The sequence below is a fragment of the Symphalangus syndactylus genome, chromosome 8, assembly GCF_028878055.3.
Source record: "Symphalangus syndactylus isolate Jambi chromosome 8, NHGRI_mSymSyn1-v2.1_pri, whole genome shotgun sequence".
In the NCBI taxonomy this organism is placed as follows: Eukaryota; Metazoa; Chordata; class Mammalia; order Primates; family Hylobatidae; genus Symphalangus; species Symphalangus syndactylus.
Genome location: NC_072430.2, coordinates 107354700 through 107370584, shown reverse-complemented (window position 1 = coordinate 107370584; position 15885 = coordinate 107354700). Strand labels below are relative to the sequence as shown.

The 15885-nt window shown below is 41.8% G+C and overlaps 1 protein-coding gene across 26 annotated transcripts in view; it reads right to left on the bottom strand.

The window, feature by feature from the left end:
* Window positions 1–15885, bottom strand: part of CARF (calcium responsive transcription factor) — a 77623-nt gene that overhangs the window by 32432 nt on the left and 29306 nt on the right. For 18 of the 26 annotated variants that reach the window (XR_010122199.1, XR_010122198.1, XR_010122202.1 and 15 more), the window contains 4 exons: window positions 15545–15665; window positions 14242–14469; window positions 1840–1960; window positions 385–514 (listed from right to left, as the gene is read on the bottom strand). Coding sequence is in view for 14 of the 26 variants with exons in the window: in XM_055290257.2 (XP_055146232.1) it covers window positions 385–514; window positions 1840–1960; window positions 14242–14469; window positions 15545–15622 (557 nt within the window). In the remaining 12 variants the exon portion in view is untranslated. Of the gene's footprint in view, window positions 1–384; window positions 515–1593; window positions 1657–1839; window positions 1961–14241; window positions 14470–15544; window positions 15666–15885 lie in introns of those variants that run through there. The other 8 variants (XR_010122206.1, XR_010122205.1, XR_010122204.1 and 5 more) reach the window with 2 other exon arrangements.

Here is a 15885-nt window from a genome sequence, read left to right as displayed (position 1 = left end):
CTCGTCTTGAACTCCTGACCTCGTGATCTACCTGCCTTGTCCTCCCAAAGTGCTGGGATTACAGGAGTGAGCCACCGCGCCTGGCCATGAATGTTTCTTTATTCTGAAAAGTCTATTAATGTCAGACTAAATAAACTAATAAAATTTTCATACTGTTTCAAAAGATAACAGATGTCACTGAGGAAAAGTGGCACTTTTGACATTTATAGCTTCCAGAGTAGCCGCCTTATGACCAAGATGCCTTAAAATAACTAAAGATATATTCAATGATAGTTCCTTCTATTTTCTGATTTTCTCTATAGTCAGCCAGCTTTAAATGTGTAATTTGTAAAAAGATTTCCACGGTGACATTAAAAGATGAGCTTCTCTTTCCCATGGACTCACCTGGTCACTGACTTTTTGGGCAATGTGAAGGATGTTTGAGGATGAAGAATGTAATTGCTGGTATTGTCTGCTAGAGTATCCACTCTTACAGTTGATAAGTTTCTGTCACTAGGTTTCTCTTCAGGGACATCTTAACAACAAAAACAAAAACAAAGTAACATCAATATCTTGAATAAGACCATAAGAATATACCTAACTAAAACTTATGTATTTGTAATAGGTAAAGAAAATTTATGCTTTATTGAGAATAAAGGAATAATGCTTTATTGAGAATTTCTCTGATACTTGTTTACTTTAAATTATAATATTGACTACTGTAATTTTATAATTAAGTTTTAGAATTTATATTGAACAGCCAGGATATAAAAGTGGTAGAAATAATTGTATATTAAGAGTTCTGCAATATATAGGAAAATGTAAAACTAATTTTGTTTATATACTGTGCTCATAATGTTTTCTGCAATCTATGTTTTTCTCTTAATGTCTTAATGACTATTAACAAACAATGATAACACTAAGGTAAAAATATCTGCCCTAAACCATTAGCTATGAAGAAGCAACGAAACAGTATAGCTATGAGGTTAGAAAAGAGATTCAAATAGAGGGAAAAGGGAGGAAAGCAAAAAAAAAAAAAAAGAGAACTAATAGGCATATTACCAAACAGGTAAAGAAAGACTATACAAGGAGAAATAGAGAGCATGATTCTCTTTTCTGAATCTGAAGGGGCCAAGGAAAGAGGAGAAGAGCAAGAGGATAAAAAAAACAAAAAAGTAATGAGTCACATGGCTAATAAAAATATTGATAAAGATATAAGTGGCCAGGTGAAGTGGCTCCCGCGCATAATCCCAGCACTTTGGGAGGAGGAGGCAGGTGGATCACCCAAGGTCAGGAGTTCAAGACCAGAGTGGCCAACATGGTGAAGCCTCGTCTCTACTAAAAATATAAAAATTAGACAGGCGTGGCTGCAGGCTACCGTAATCCCTGCTACTCAGGAGGCTGAGGCAGGAGAATTGCTTGAACCTGGGAGTCGGAGGTTGCAGTAAGCCGAGATCATGCCACCAATGTACTCCAGCCTGGGGGAAAGAGAGAGACTCTGCCTCCAAAAAAAAAGATATAAATAAAAACTTCTGAAGCTATTAACACTATATTCTTGCTATTGTTGCTGTTATTATTACTGTTATAATTAATAATAATTTATTTTATGCTCACTGGTCATTTGGGAGGAAGCAGGAGTCAATCAGCTTCATCGAATTCTTAAATGAAATAGCTAACCTAAACAGGAGTTGAAAAACGAACTTTGAGTTTATTTGGGCAAAGAGCTGTTTTCTAATTATTTAATTCATAATCTTTTACCTAAAGACATCAACTTTAGCACTGACTTTCATAAGTTGATTTTTCTAAAATATTTATGTTTTTAAAACACTCTTAAATCCCCTATATCCCATTGTTACTCACCCCGAGGACTATTCACATCCACAAGCTGCCCCTGAGGTATAATCACTTGTGCCATTCCTGTCTGGGTAGATGGAATTACACGAAGTACCTGTCCATTTTCTGTTGGGCTGGCAACGATCATCTTGGAAGCATTAAAAAAAAAAAAATCAAATGCATATGCCTAGACTGATTTAATAAAAATTATTAATTAAATAAACTATTAAACACATACCTAGCTCTATGATGGATTCTATGATTTCCCCCATTTTATAGATGAAAACATTGAGGCACATAAACATTTTTTTCCAAGGTCTCACAACTTATAAGTGGTGAAGCCAGGATTAAAAATAGGCAGTTTGACCCTAATCCTAGGGTCTTAACCACCAACAGTCTTAATCATTACACATGGATGAAGTCTAATTACTTGGTAATCTGAACAAGTCTGTCTGGACGTAATACATTTACCTTTTGCCACTTACCGTATTATTCATACGTTTCACCTATTTGTGTGGCAATCATTTGTCTTATATTTAAAGTAATTTTCCTTAGTTTAAAAATGATAACTTGTTGGTCAGGCGTGGTGGCTCATGCCTGTAATCCTAGCACTTTGGGAGGCCAAGGAAGGCAGATCACGAGGTCAGGAGTTCGAGACCAGCCTGATCAACATGGTGAAACCCTTTCTCTACTGAAAATACAAAAATTAGCTGGACATGGTGGCACGCGCCTGTAATCCCAGGTACTCAGAAGGCTGAGGCAGGAGAATCACTTGAATCTGGGAGGCAGAGGTTGCACTGAGCCGAGATCGCACCACTATACTCCAGCCTGAGCGACAGAGCAAGACTCTGTCTCAAAAAAAAAAAAAAAAAAAGTAACTTGATAAATGTCTAATTAAATAGGATTTATTTTGGTATCTCAGCATTTATATATAGCCTCTATGGTTCAGAAAGAACTGTACTACAAAGTGCCTCGAAAGTCTGAAAACACAGGGAAAATAGTATATTTATTGTACTTTTTTTCAGTTTAACAACTGAACCTACTCTATCAAATTTAGAGCAGTATCAACTAAAAAGGCATATGAAGTTGAAGAAAAACTTTTGGGCCTATCATTTGGAAGTATAGCTAATACAGTATTTGAAATTAAGTCTATCAGCACTTAAGACTTCCATCAGCACCACATAAATTTTATTACTTAACATACTACTCTCCTATTAACACAGTTTCAGTTTTACTGTTTTATCCAAAGTCTGCTGTCCTCTTTAGTGCAGCTAACAATCCTTAATCATTCCAACCCACTTTCCCAGACTCCTCTTTTGCTAGGTAAAACATGAAAATATTGCTGATGCTTGATAGGGACTGCATTCCAACTTTTAAGAGAGTTACTTGAGGCCAGATACAGTAGCTCATGCCTGTAATCCCAGTACTTTGGGAGGCCAAGGGGAGAGGCTCACTTGAACCCAGGAGTTTGAGCTTGGGCTACCTGTCTCTACAAAAAATTTTAAAAATTAGCTGAGTGTGATGGCATGTGCCTGTAGTACCAGCTACTCTGGGGGTTCAGGTGGGAGGATCACTTGAGGCTGGGAGGTCGAGGCTGCAGTGAGCCATGATCATGCTGCTGTACTCCAGCCTGGGTGACAGAGCAAAACCTTGTCTCGAAAAAAAAGGGCCATTTGAAAAAATGCAAACATAAATTTGAAAAAAATTAAAAAAAAAATTTAATGTTGGGGGAAAAAACTTCAACAAACTAGAATGCTTTAAATATTAATATAATCATAAATAGTTCCCAGAAATTAAGAATGGGAATTGTTTCCTTCCTTCCCCAATGTTCAACAGGTTTCTTGAGATAAAAATATCCTGCCATAACTCTTATCACTTTAGCATGAAACAGCAACTGCAAACTCTGATGACAACAACTGCTTACACGTGCTCAGTTCATAGGAAGTGGCAGCACTTCAGATATATTACCTCATTTAATCCTCATCACCTGTATCTCAGGTATATACATTTTATAAATGAGGAAACTGTCACACAGAGGTTACAAAACTCATACAAGGTTACACAGAGCTATTTAGTGGTAGGCTATAATTGAAACTCAAGCAATCTGACTCCTTCAAACTACCACTCTGTACTAGCTCCCAATATTTGACAATGCTACTTAACCTAAAAAAAGACAAAAGCAAAACAATATAAAAAACCCTGCTGGACATTAAAAGGCAACAGTAATAATATTGTTTTAAATTCTTTTTTTTTTTTTTGAGACGGAGTCTCGCTCTGTCGCCCAGGCTGGAGTGCAGTGGTGCGATCCTGGCTCACTGCAAGCTCCGCCTCGCGGGTTCACGCCATTCTCCTGCCTCAGCCTCCAGAGTAGCTGGGACTACAGGCGCCCGCCACCGCGCCCGGCTAATTTTTTGTATTTTTAGTAGAGACGGGGTTTCACCATGGTCTCGATCTCCTGACCTCGTGATCCACCCGCCTTGGCCTCTCAAAGTGCTGGGATTACAGGCGTGAGCCACCGTGCCCGGCCTTAAATTCTTTACCCCTTATAATGAGATTAACTATCTGTGAAAAAAATATGTATATATATATTTTCTAACTTTTAGGAATGGGGGGTATGAAAAATATTCTATTCATTCTTAGAAAATAAGTGCTGTGGTTATTTTTAAATCAAAATTAAACACAAATAAGTTTTTTAAGTTATTCAATCATACACAAGTTTCATAATTAAGACTGATCTGTGGAATATCCTCTTAATTTTGAAACTATGTTTCCCAAGCATAGTAGATAAAAGTCTCATTTATTTTCTCCCTTCTTAGCTTAGTCCCCCGGTACCTAAAAAACTATTTTCAACTCATATAATCTGACAATGACAATGTTAATATTACTTTTCCTATTTAAAGAAAACCCAGCTAATTACCTTCAATCTTTGCTATGAAAGCAAACATGGTTTTGAAGAGTGCTACAACACATTCTATTTCAGGCAGACCATGAAAATTATCAGAAAACTTTAGCTGAGTGGTCTTTTACCTACTAGGCCCTTTGTGTACAATATTTCTAATAAATTCAAAAGATCAATTCAGCTTCACTCCAAAACATCTTCATCCATTGCAGATTCACCCACTACAGAATCTTTACTAACAACTTTTATATAAAAAGTTATATTGGGCCGGGCACGATGGCTCACGCCTGTAATCCCAGCACTTTGGGAGGCCGAGGCAGGTGGATCACCTGAGGTCAGGAGTTTGAGACTAGCCTAGCCAACATGGTGAAACCCTGTCTCTACTAAAAATACTAAAATTAGCCAGGTGTGGTGGCAGGCACCTGCAATCCTGGCTACTCGGAAGGCTGAGGCAGGAGAATCGCTTGAACCCAGGAGGTGGGGGTTGCAGTGAGCTGAGATCATGCCACTGCACTCCAGCCTGGGTAACAGAGTGAGACTTTGTCTCAAAAAATAATAATAATAATAATAAATAAATAATAAAAAGTCATATTGAAAAAAGAGGAAGGTATATTTCTTTAAAAAGCTCCATTTGGCAGATGGCAGTGGCACATCCCTGTAGTTCCAACTACTCTGGAGGCTATGATCATGCCACTGCACTTAAGCCTAGGTGACAGAGTGAGACATATCTCTTTTTTTTTTTTTTTTGAGATGGAATCTCACTCTGTTGCCCAGGTTGGAGTGCATGGAGTGCAGTGGCATGACCTTGGCTCACCACAACCGCCGCCTCCCGGGTTCAAGCAATTCTCCTGCCTCAGCCTCCTGAGTAGATGGGATTATAGGTATGCACCACCATGCCTGGCTAATTTTCATATTTTAAGTAGAGATGGGGTTTCACTATGTTGGCCTGTCTGGTCTCGGACTCCTGACCTCGTGATCTGCCCACCTCAGCCTCCCAAAGTGCTGAGATTACAGGCGTGAGCCACCATGCCCAGCTGAGACATATCTCTTAAAAAATAAATTATTTAATTAAAATAAATTAAGAGAAACAAAATGCTTAGCTAACAAACCCACAGCCAACATCACAGTAAATGGGCAAAAGCCAGAAGTATTCTCCTTGAAAACCAGCACAAGAAAAGGATGCCCTCTCTCACCACCCCTATTCAACATAGTATTGGAAGTCCCGGCCAAAGCAATCAGGCAAGAGAAAGAAATAAAGGGCATCCAGATAGGAAGAGAGGAAGTCGGACCATCCTTGTTTGCAGACGACATGATCCTACATTTAGAAAACCCCATATTCTCCGTCCAAAAGCTCCTCCAGAAGATAAACAACTTCAGCAAAGTTTCAGTATACAAAATCAATGTTTAAAAATCACTAGCATTCCAATATACCAACAACAATCAAGACAAGGGCCAAACTAGGAAGGCAATCCCATTCACAATTGCCAGAAAAAGAATAAAATACCTAGGATTACAAGAAGGTGAAAGATCTCTACAATAAGAACTACAAAAGACTGCTCAAATAAATCAGAGAAGATACAAACAAATGGAAAAAAAAAATCCACGCTCATGGACAGAAAGAATCAATATCATTAAAATGGGCACACTGCGCAAAGCAATTCAGATTCAATGCTATTCCTATCAAACTGCCAATGGCATTCTTCACAGAACCAGAAAAAAACTATTTTAAAATTCATATGGAACCAAAAAAAAGGCCAAATAGCCAAGGCAATCCTAAGCAAAAAGTACAAAGCCGGAGGCAATATGTTACCTGACTTCAAACTATACTATAAGGCTACAGTAACCAAAACAGCATGGTACTGGTATCAAAACAGACACATAGACCAATGGAACAGAAGAGAGAGCCCACAAACAAGGCTGCACACCTGCAACCATTTGATCTTCAACAAAGCTGACAAAAACAAGCATTAGGGAAACAACTCCCTGCTAACTAAATGGTGCCAGGATTACAGGTTACCCACATGCAGAAGACAGAAGCTGGACCCCTTCCTCACACCATATACAAAAATAAACTCAAGATGGACTAAAGATTTAAATATAAAACCCAAAACTATAAAAACCTGGAAGACAGCCTAGGCAATACCATCCTGGACAAGGGAATGGGCAAAGATTTCATGACAAAGACACTAAAAGCAATTGCAACAAAAGCAAAAATTGGCAAATGGGATCTAAATAAACTTAAGAGCTTCTATACAGCAAAAGAAACTATCAACAGAGTAAACAAACAACCTGAAGAATGGGAGAAAATATCTGCAAACCATGCATCTGACAAAGGTCTATTATCCAGCATCTATATGGAACTTAAAACAAATTTACAACGAAAAACAACCCCATTGAAAAGTGGGCAAAGGACACAAACAGACACTTTTTTTTTTTTTTTTTTACTTTAAGTTCTGGGATACATGTGCTGAATGTGCAAGTTTGTTACCTAGGTATACATGTGCCATGGTAGTTTGCTGCACCTATCAACTCATCACTTAGGTTTTAAGCCCCGCATGCATTATTAGGTATTTGTCCTATTGCTCTCCATCCTCTTTCCCCCGACCCCCCAACAGGCCCTGGTGTATGATGTTCTCCTCCCTGTGTCCATGTGTTCTCATTGTTCAAATCCCATTTATGAGTGAGAACATTAGGTGTTTGGTTTTCTGTTCCTGTGTTAGTTTGCTGAGGATGATGGTTTCCAGCTTCAGCCATGTCCCTGCAAAGGACATGAATTCATTCTTTTTTATGGCTGCATAGTATTCCATGGTATATATGTGCCACATTTTCTTTATCCAGTCTATCATTGATGGGCATTTGGTGTAGTTCCAAGACTTTGCTATTGTAAACGGTGCTGCAATAAACATACATGTGCATGTGTCTTTATAGAAGAATGATTTATAATCCTTTGGGTATACATAGAGTAATGACATTGCTGGGTCAAATGGTATTTCTGGTTCTAGATCCTTGAGGAATCATCACACTGTCTTCCACAATGGCCAAACTAATTTACACTACCACCAACAGTGTAAAAGCGTTCCTATTTCTCCACAGCCTCGCCAGCATCTGTTGTTTCCAGACTTCTTAATAATCGCCATTCTAACTGGCGTGTGATGATATCTCATCATGGCTTTGATTTGCGTTTCTCTAATGACCAATGATGATGAAATTTTTTTCTTATGTTCGTTGGCCACATAAATGTCTTCTTTGGAAAAGTGTCTTTTTATATCCTTTGCCCACTTTTTGATGGGTTTTCTTGTAAATTTGTTTAACTTCCTTGTAGATTCTGGATATTAGACCTTTGTCAGATAGATAGCTTGGAAAAATTTTCTCCCATTCTGTAGGTTGCCTGTTCACTCTGATGATAGTTTATTTTGCTGAGCAGAAGCTCTTTAATTAGATCCCATTTGTCAATTTTGCCTTTTGTTGCAACTGCTTTTGGTGTTTTAGTCATGAAGTCTTTGCCCATGCGTATGTCCTGAATGGCATTGCCTAGGTTTTCTTCTAGGATTTTTATAGTTTTAGGTTTTACATTTAAGTCTTTAATCCATCTTGAATTAATTTTTGTATAAGGTGTAAGGAAGGGGTCCAGTTTCTGTTTTCTGCATATGGCTAGCCAGTTTTCCCAGCACCATTTATTAAATAGGGAGTCCTTTCCCCATTGCTTGTTTTTGTCAGGTTTGTCAAAGACCAGATGGTTGTAGATGTGTCGTGTTATTTCTGAGGCCTCTGTTCTGTTCCATTGGTCTGTATATCTGTTTTGATACCAGTACCATGCTGTTTTGGTTACTGTAGCCTTGTAGTATAGTTTGAAGTCAGGTAACATGATGCCTCCAGCTTTGTTCTTTTTGCTTAGGACTGTCTTGGCTATACGGGCTCTTTTTTGGTTCCATATGAAATTTAAAGTAGTTTTATCTAGTTTCCACATAAACTTTTCAAAAAGAAGACATACATGCAGTTAACAAGCATATGAAAAAAAGCTCAATATCACTAATCATTAGAGAAATGCGAATCAAAACCACAATGAGATACTATCTCACACCAGTCAGAATGGCCTTTATTAAAAAGTCAAAAGATAACAGATGCTAGTGAGGTTGTGGAGAAAACAGAACACTTATACACTGCTGGTGGGAGTGTAAATTTGTTCAACCATTGTAGAAAGCAGTATGGTGATTCCTCAGAGAGATAAAAACAGAACCACCATTCGACCCAGCAATCCTATTACTGGATATATACTCAGAGGAATATAAATCATTCTTCCATAAAGACACACGCACGTGAATGTTCATTAATGCCCTATTCACAATAGCAAATAAATGGAATCAACCTAAATGCCCATCATTGACAGATTAGATAAAGAAAATGTGGTACATATACACCATGGAATACTATGCAGCCATAAAAAGAACAAGATCATGTCTTTTGTGGGAACACAGATGGAGCTGGAGGCTACTATCCTTAGCAAACCACACTGGAACAAAAAACCAAATACTGCATGTTCTCACTTACAAGTGGGAGCTAAATGATAAAAACTTATGAACACAAAGAAGGGAACAACAGACAATGGGGTCTACTTGAGAGTGGAGGGTGGGAGGGAGAGGAGCTGAAAAAATAACTATTGGGTACTAGGCCTAATGCATGGGTGGATGAAATAACCTGTACAATCTGAGTTTACCTACATAACAAACCTTCGCACGTACCCTCGAACCTAAAGTAAAAGTTAAAAGTAAATACAACAAAAACAAAAACAAAAAAAAACACCAAATAGCTCCATTTGGTAGGAGATGTTGATAAAGGGGGATACTGTAGCATGTGCACGTACAGGAAGTACATATATATGAAAATCTGTGTACCTTCTGCTCACTTTGGTCATGAACCTAAAGTTGCTCTAAAAAATACAGTCCACTGAAACAAACAAAACCAAAAGTTCCACTAAGTTTCCCGGAATATTCTCTCTCTGATCTTCAGTTCTTTGAAGAAAATTCTTTCTTTTTTTTTTTTTTTTTGTTTTTTTTTTTTGTTTTTTTTGAGACAGAGTCTTGCTCTGTCGCCCAGGTTGGAGTGCAGTGGCATGATCTTGGCTCACTGCAACCTCCACCTCCTGGGTTCAAGGGATTCTTCTGCCTCAGCCTCCCAAGTAGCTGGGACTACAGGCGCCTGCCACCACGCCCGGCTAATTTTTGTATTTTTAGTAGAGACAGGGCTTCACCATATTGGCCAGGCTAGTCTCAAACTCCTGACCTTGTGATCCGCCCGCCTCAGCCTCCCAAAGTGCTGGGTTTACAGGCGTGAGCCACCACGCCCGGCCGAAAATTCTTTCTTATAATTTGTTTCTCACACTTTTTTTCCATGCTTCATACCATGTTTCCTATTTCATGGTTTCAAATAACCTTCTGTGTCAGCTCCTACCTAAACAATGTAAAACCACCTTTGTACTTACTTTGTATAGAAAGTTTAATCTAATTACAAAGAGTGTTAATTAACTTTTTTTTGGACTCAAATAAACAACTTTGCTCAGAAAGGTACCCTAGGTAAAATGACAACCCTTTTACACATTCAGACTCCTTGATCTTCCTGTTGGAAAAAAAAAAAAAACTTTCTAAATGTTCTGATAGAAACTAGAATAAATGTCAAATAAAGGGGAAACTACAGAAGTATTTCATTCTGGACATGAAAAATTAAAATGTAGTTGGTTAACATTTAAATTATTTGTCGAATATTAACCTCCGCCAGTGATGCAGTATGGTTCTGGGCATAGGCCCAGAAAGCCTGAACATAAACAAAAAGGATTCTCCTGCACACAGTCACCTCTCAACCAATTACTGTTAACCCTAGAATTTAGATAACTCAATTTGGCTGGATCATAAAGGAGCAAAATGGCATAGATTAACTCTAGAATGCTCTAGATTATGAAAAGAAACAAGGGTTAATTCTAGGTAAAATGTTTACCTGTGGTATAATTTATAATTAAAGTTATGCTTTTAAAAATAATTAATTTTTATTATGAAAGTAATAAATACTTATTGTAGAAAATTCGGAAAATTCAAGTAAACAAGAAACACATTATCCTTCACAGTATTACTTATGTTAAGTATATTCTAAATAACCAGAGAGCAACTTAGAGGTTTTCTTAGTAATTTTCCACATGTCAGTCAAAACAATCTTTCACCTCTTTGGCTCAAACTATGAACTTGGTCAAAAATACTTTTAGCCAACAGTTTGAAAAGTATTTAGCCATCCTCATCTTTTTATCTTTATGCATTGTTACTCACATGGCACAGATTTACCCACAAAGATCAGCAAGGATATGTCTAATTCCCCATATACTAGTAGTACCTCCATTGCAGTACCTCCATTACTTTCTATTTCTTCAAGAAAACATACCAGCAAGTGGCTTGCAGGTCAGTGAGATGTTGATAAATCAAAAACTGGAGTTTAGGCCGGGCGTGGTGGCTCACACCTGTAATCCCAGCACTTTGGGAGGCTGAGGTGGGTGGATAACGAGGTCAGGAGTTCAAGACAAGCCTGGCCAACATGGTGAAACCACGTCTCTACTAAAAATACAAAAACTAGCCGGATGTGGTGACAGGCGCCTGTAACCCCAGCTACTCAGGAGACTGAGGCAAGACAACTGCTTGAATCCTGGAGGCGGAGGTTGCAGTGAGCCAAGATCGGGCCACTGCACTCCAGCCTTGGCAACAGAGCAAGACTCCATCTCAGAAAAAAACAAACAAACTGGAGTTAGCCTAATATGTGTCTGTGTGTGTGTGTGTGTGTGTGTGCGTGCGCATGTGTGTACGTTCCATTAAGTGTAAGTTCCATGTCAACCTGGCATTTCAGAACTAGTTACAGAATGTTACATTTCCAATTGATCTCAAAGCACAAGTGTGCCCAAACACAGAGACCCATAAGTACTGTTTACAGTACTATTTGTAGTCCTGAATGGAAATCTTTTAAAATCCTTACATAAAAATGAAAGTCATGGAAACAGTATTTTAAACACAATGTGGCTGGGCATGGTGGCTCACGCCTGTAATCCCAGCACTTCGAGAGGCCAAGGCGGGTGGATCACCTGAGGTCAGGAGTTTGAAGACAGCCTGGCCAACATGGTGATATCCTGTCTACTAAAAATACAAAAAAATTAGCCAGGTGTGGTGGTGGGCACCTGTAATCCCAGCTACTTGGGAGGCTTAGGCAGGAAAATCGCTTGAACTCGGAAGGCAGAGGTTGCAGTAAACCAAGATCGTGCCATTGCAACTCCAGCCTGGGCAACAAGAGTGCAACTCCATCTCAATTCCCCTCCCCTCCCCTCCCCTCCCCTTTCCTTTCTTTCCCTCTGTGGCCCAGGCTGGAGTACACTCGGCTCGCTGCACACTCCCTGCGTCCGGCTCCCATGATTCTCCTGCCCTGGCCTGCGGGCTGCCTGGGATTGACGGCGCGCGCCACCACCCCTCCCTCGTTTTTCTCCTTTGGCTGGAGGCGCGGTTTCGCCATGTCGGCCAGGCAGGTCTCCAGCTCCTGACCTCGAGTGGTCTGCCCGCCTCGGCCTCCCGAGGTGCTGGGACTGCAGACGGAGTCTCGCTCACTGGGTGCTCAGTGTTGCCCGGGCTGGAGTGCGGTGGCGTGGTCTTGGCTCACTGCAGCCTCCGCCTCCCAGCCGCCTGCCTTGGCCTCCCAGGGTGCTGGGATTGCAGCCTCTGACCGGCCGGCCGCCGCCCCGTCTGGGAGGTGGGGAGCATGCCTGGCCGCCCATCGTCTGGGTTATGAGGAGCTCCTCTGCCCGGCCGCCCCATCTGGGAGGTGAGGGGCGCCTCTGCCCAGCCGCCACCCAGTCTAGCAAGTGAGGAACGTCTCTGCCTGGCCGCCCATCGTCTGGGATGTGAGGAGCGACTCTGCCCGGCCGCCCATCGTCTGGGATGTGAGAAGCGCCTCTGCCCGGCCACCCCGCCTGGGAAGTGAGGAGCGCCTCTGCCCAGCCGCCCCATCTGGGAAGTGAGGAGCGCCTCTGCCCGGCCGCCCATCGTCTGGAATGTGAGGAGCGCCTCTGCCCGGCCACCCTGTCCAGGAAGTGAGGAGCCCCTCTGCCCGGCCGACACCCCGTCTAGGAAGCGAGGAGCGTCTCTGCGTGGCCGCCCCGTCTGGGAAGCAAGGAGCGTCTCTGCGTGGCCGCCCCGTCTGGGAAGCGAGGAGCGCCTCTGCCCGGCCACCCCGTCTGGGAAGCGAGGAGCGCCTCTGCCCGGCCGCCCCGTCTGGGAAGCGAGGAGCGCCTCTGCCCGGCCGCCCCGTCTGGGAAGTGAGGAGCGCCTCTGCCCACCGCCCATCGTCTGGGATGTGAGGAGCGCCTCTGCCCGGCCGCCCCGCCTGGGAAGCAAGGAGCACGTCTGCGTGGCCGCCCCGTCTGGGAAGCGAGGAGCGTCTCTGCCCAGCCGCCCCGTCTGGGAAGCGAGGAGCACCTCTGACCGGCCGCCCCATCTGGGAAGTGAGGAGCGCCTCTGCCCGGCCGTCCCTTCTGGGAAGCGAGGAGCGCCTCTGCCCGGCCGCCCCGTCTGGGAAGTGAGGAGCGCCTCTGCCCGGCCACCCCGTCTAGGATGTGAGGTGCGCCTCTGACCGGCCGCCCCGTCTGGGAAGTGAGGAGTGCCTCTGCCAGGCTGCCCGGTCTGGGAAGTGAGGAGCGCCTCTGCCCGGCCACCCATCGTCTGGGATGTGAGGAGTGCCTCTGCCTGGCTGCCCCATCCGGGAAGTGATGAGCCCCTCTGCCCGGCCGCCACCCCGTCAAGGAAGTGAGGAGCATCTCTGCCTGGCCGCCCTGTCTGGGAAGTGAGGAGCACCTCTGCCTGGCCGTCCCATCTGGGATGTGGGGAGCGCCTCTGCCCGGCCGCCCCGTCTGGGAGGTCTACCACAGAGGCCAGAAGCAATGTGGGGGCTGGACGTGGTGGCTCACGCCTGTAGTCCCAGTACTCTGGGAGGCTGAGGCGGGTTGATCACTTGAGGCTAGGAGTTCGAGACCAGCCTGGCCAACATGGTGAAACATATGAAAAATACAACAGACAAACCAACCAACCAACCAAGCGACAACAAAACAGGTCTACCCTGGAGTCATACTCTAATTTTTTCTATTTTCCTCCCTTTCTGATCCTTTATCCCACTTTCTTTTTCTTCCTCTTCCTTCTTCTTCTTTGTCAAATAGAGGATTGAGTTATTATCATTGATCCATACAAAGTCCCTCTCTTATTTATTTTCTTTAATTCCCACCCCCCATTTCTATTCCCCGTCTTCCTATGTGCAACCTTCCTAATATGTTTGATATACATCTTTTTGTTTGTATGTACTTTTAGAAAATGTTTATTGTTTTGTGTGCAAAAAAAAAATAATAATAATAATTAAATAAATAAACAATGTAAGTCAAAAGTGTCAAGAAATTAAGGTTATTTAGTAAGACTAATACATCTTCCTAAGGAGCATAAAACTGGTTACTTATAAAATATACTCACCATTTGTGAATTGGATTCCCCCAATGACTGAAGTTCATATTGAATAGCTTGCCCATTTTGGTCCACTAGATGGAATTGCTCTGCAGAAAGAGTCTGTGTCTGAGTCAGGGGCCCTGGTACATTCTGTGATATGAGTGAATTATTTGCTTCAGGAGTAGTGATGGGCAAAACTGTAGGAGAATCATTTTGTCCAAAGGAAGAATCCCTGGAGTCCATACAGGTTAGATGCTTTTGCAAGGGAAAAAAAAAATCACTTCAGTCTTTTTAGGATATACTATCACCATTTTTTTTAAAAGATGTGTATAATAAAAATGAAAAGACATCCATTTTTCAGTTGTTTTTACTTTTTTGTAAGAGTTGTCAATTCACACAAATTGCTATACACAGAAAGTATTTCTTAAGTAAAATTGTTGATTATTATACTTACTATCTTAATTTTATCAAAATTGTCCACAGGAATGGAACCTGAAATAACGTAATATAATTCAACCTATAGATTTTTCTCTGTATATAAAATTTTTATGAATATATCTTAGCATTAAGTTCTGTATTATAATATTAAATCTATCATAAAATATGTGTATAATTAAATATTAAAAAAAATTTTTTTTTTTTTGAGACAGAGTCTCGCTCTGTTGCCCAGGCTGGAGTGCAGTGGCATGATCTCAGCTCACTGCAAGCTCTGCCTCCTGGGTTCATGCCATTCTCCTGCCTCAGCCTCCTGAGTAACCGGGACTACAGGCGCCCACCACCACACCCGGCTAACTTTTTGTATTTTTAGTAGAGACGGGGTTTCACTGTGTTATCCAGGATGGTCTCAATCTCCAGACCTCATGATCCACCCGCCTCAGCCTCCCAAAGTGCTGGGATTACAGGCGTGAGCCACCGCGTCCAGCCAAAATTCTTATTTTTTTTTTTTTTTGAGATGGAGTTTCACTCTTGTGGAGTGCAATGGTGCGATCTTGGCTCACGGCAACCTCTGCCTTCTGGGTTCAAGTGATTCTCCAGCCTCAGCCTCCCAAGTAGCTGAGATTACAGGCGCCCACCACCACGCCCAGCTAATTTTTGTATTTTTAGTAGAGACAGGGTTTCACCATGTTGGCCAGGCTGGTCTTGAACTCCTGACCTCAGGTGATACGCCCGCCTCAGCCTCCCAAAGTGCTGGGATCACAGGCAGCCACCACGCCCAGCTCAAAATTCTTGAATACACTAAATATAACAGCTATCCCTTAAGCATAAAGAGCTGTTAAATGGCATGCTGTTTTACCCTAGGATGGAAAAAAGTTCCCAGCTGAATCCATACCTCAAATACTTGAGCATTGGTTTTTGACTCTTCACCATCATTATGGTTGACTCTTAATGAATCATTAGATTGTTCCATGCTGACATCATATTCAATTCCATTTTCTTCTATTATTTAATAGCTGAAAGAGTTTAAATAGCCGATCAACTAAAGCACCTAGTATTTTTGTGGAATGTTTTATCTTAAACAAATCTCTCATATTCCCTACTGTGGTACCCTATATAATTTAGGTAAAATCATTTCCATTCTATAGATTAAAAAATTAACACTTTTTAAAATGACTTGCCAAGGCACCAGAATACGTTCAATGCAGGGCAAAAATTAGTGTTATATAGTTCCCT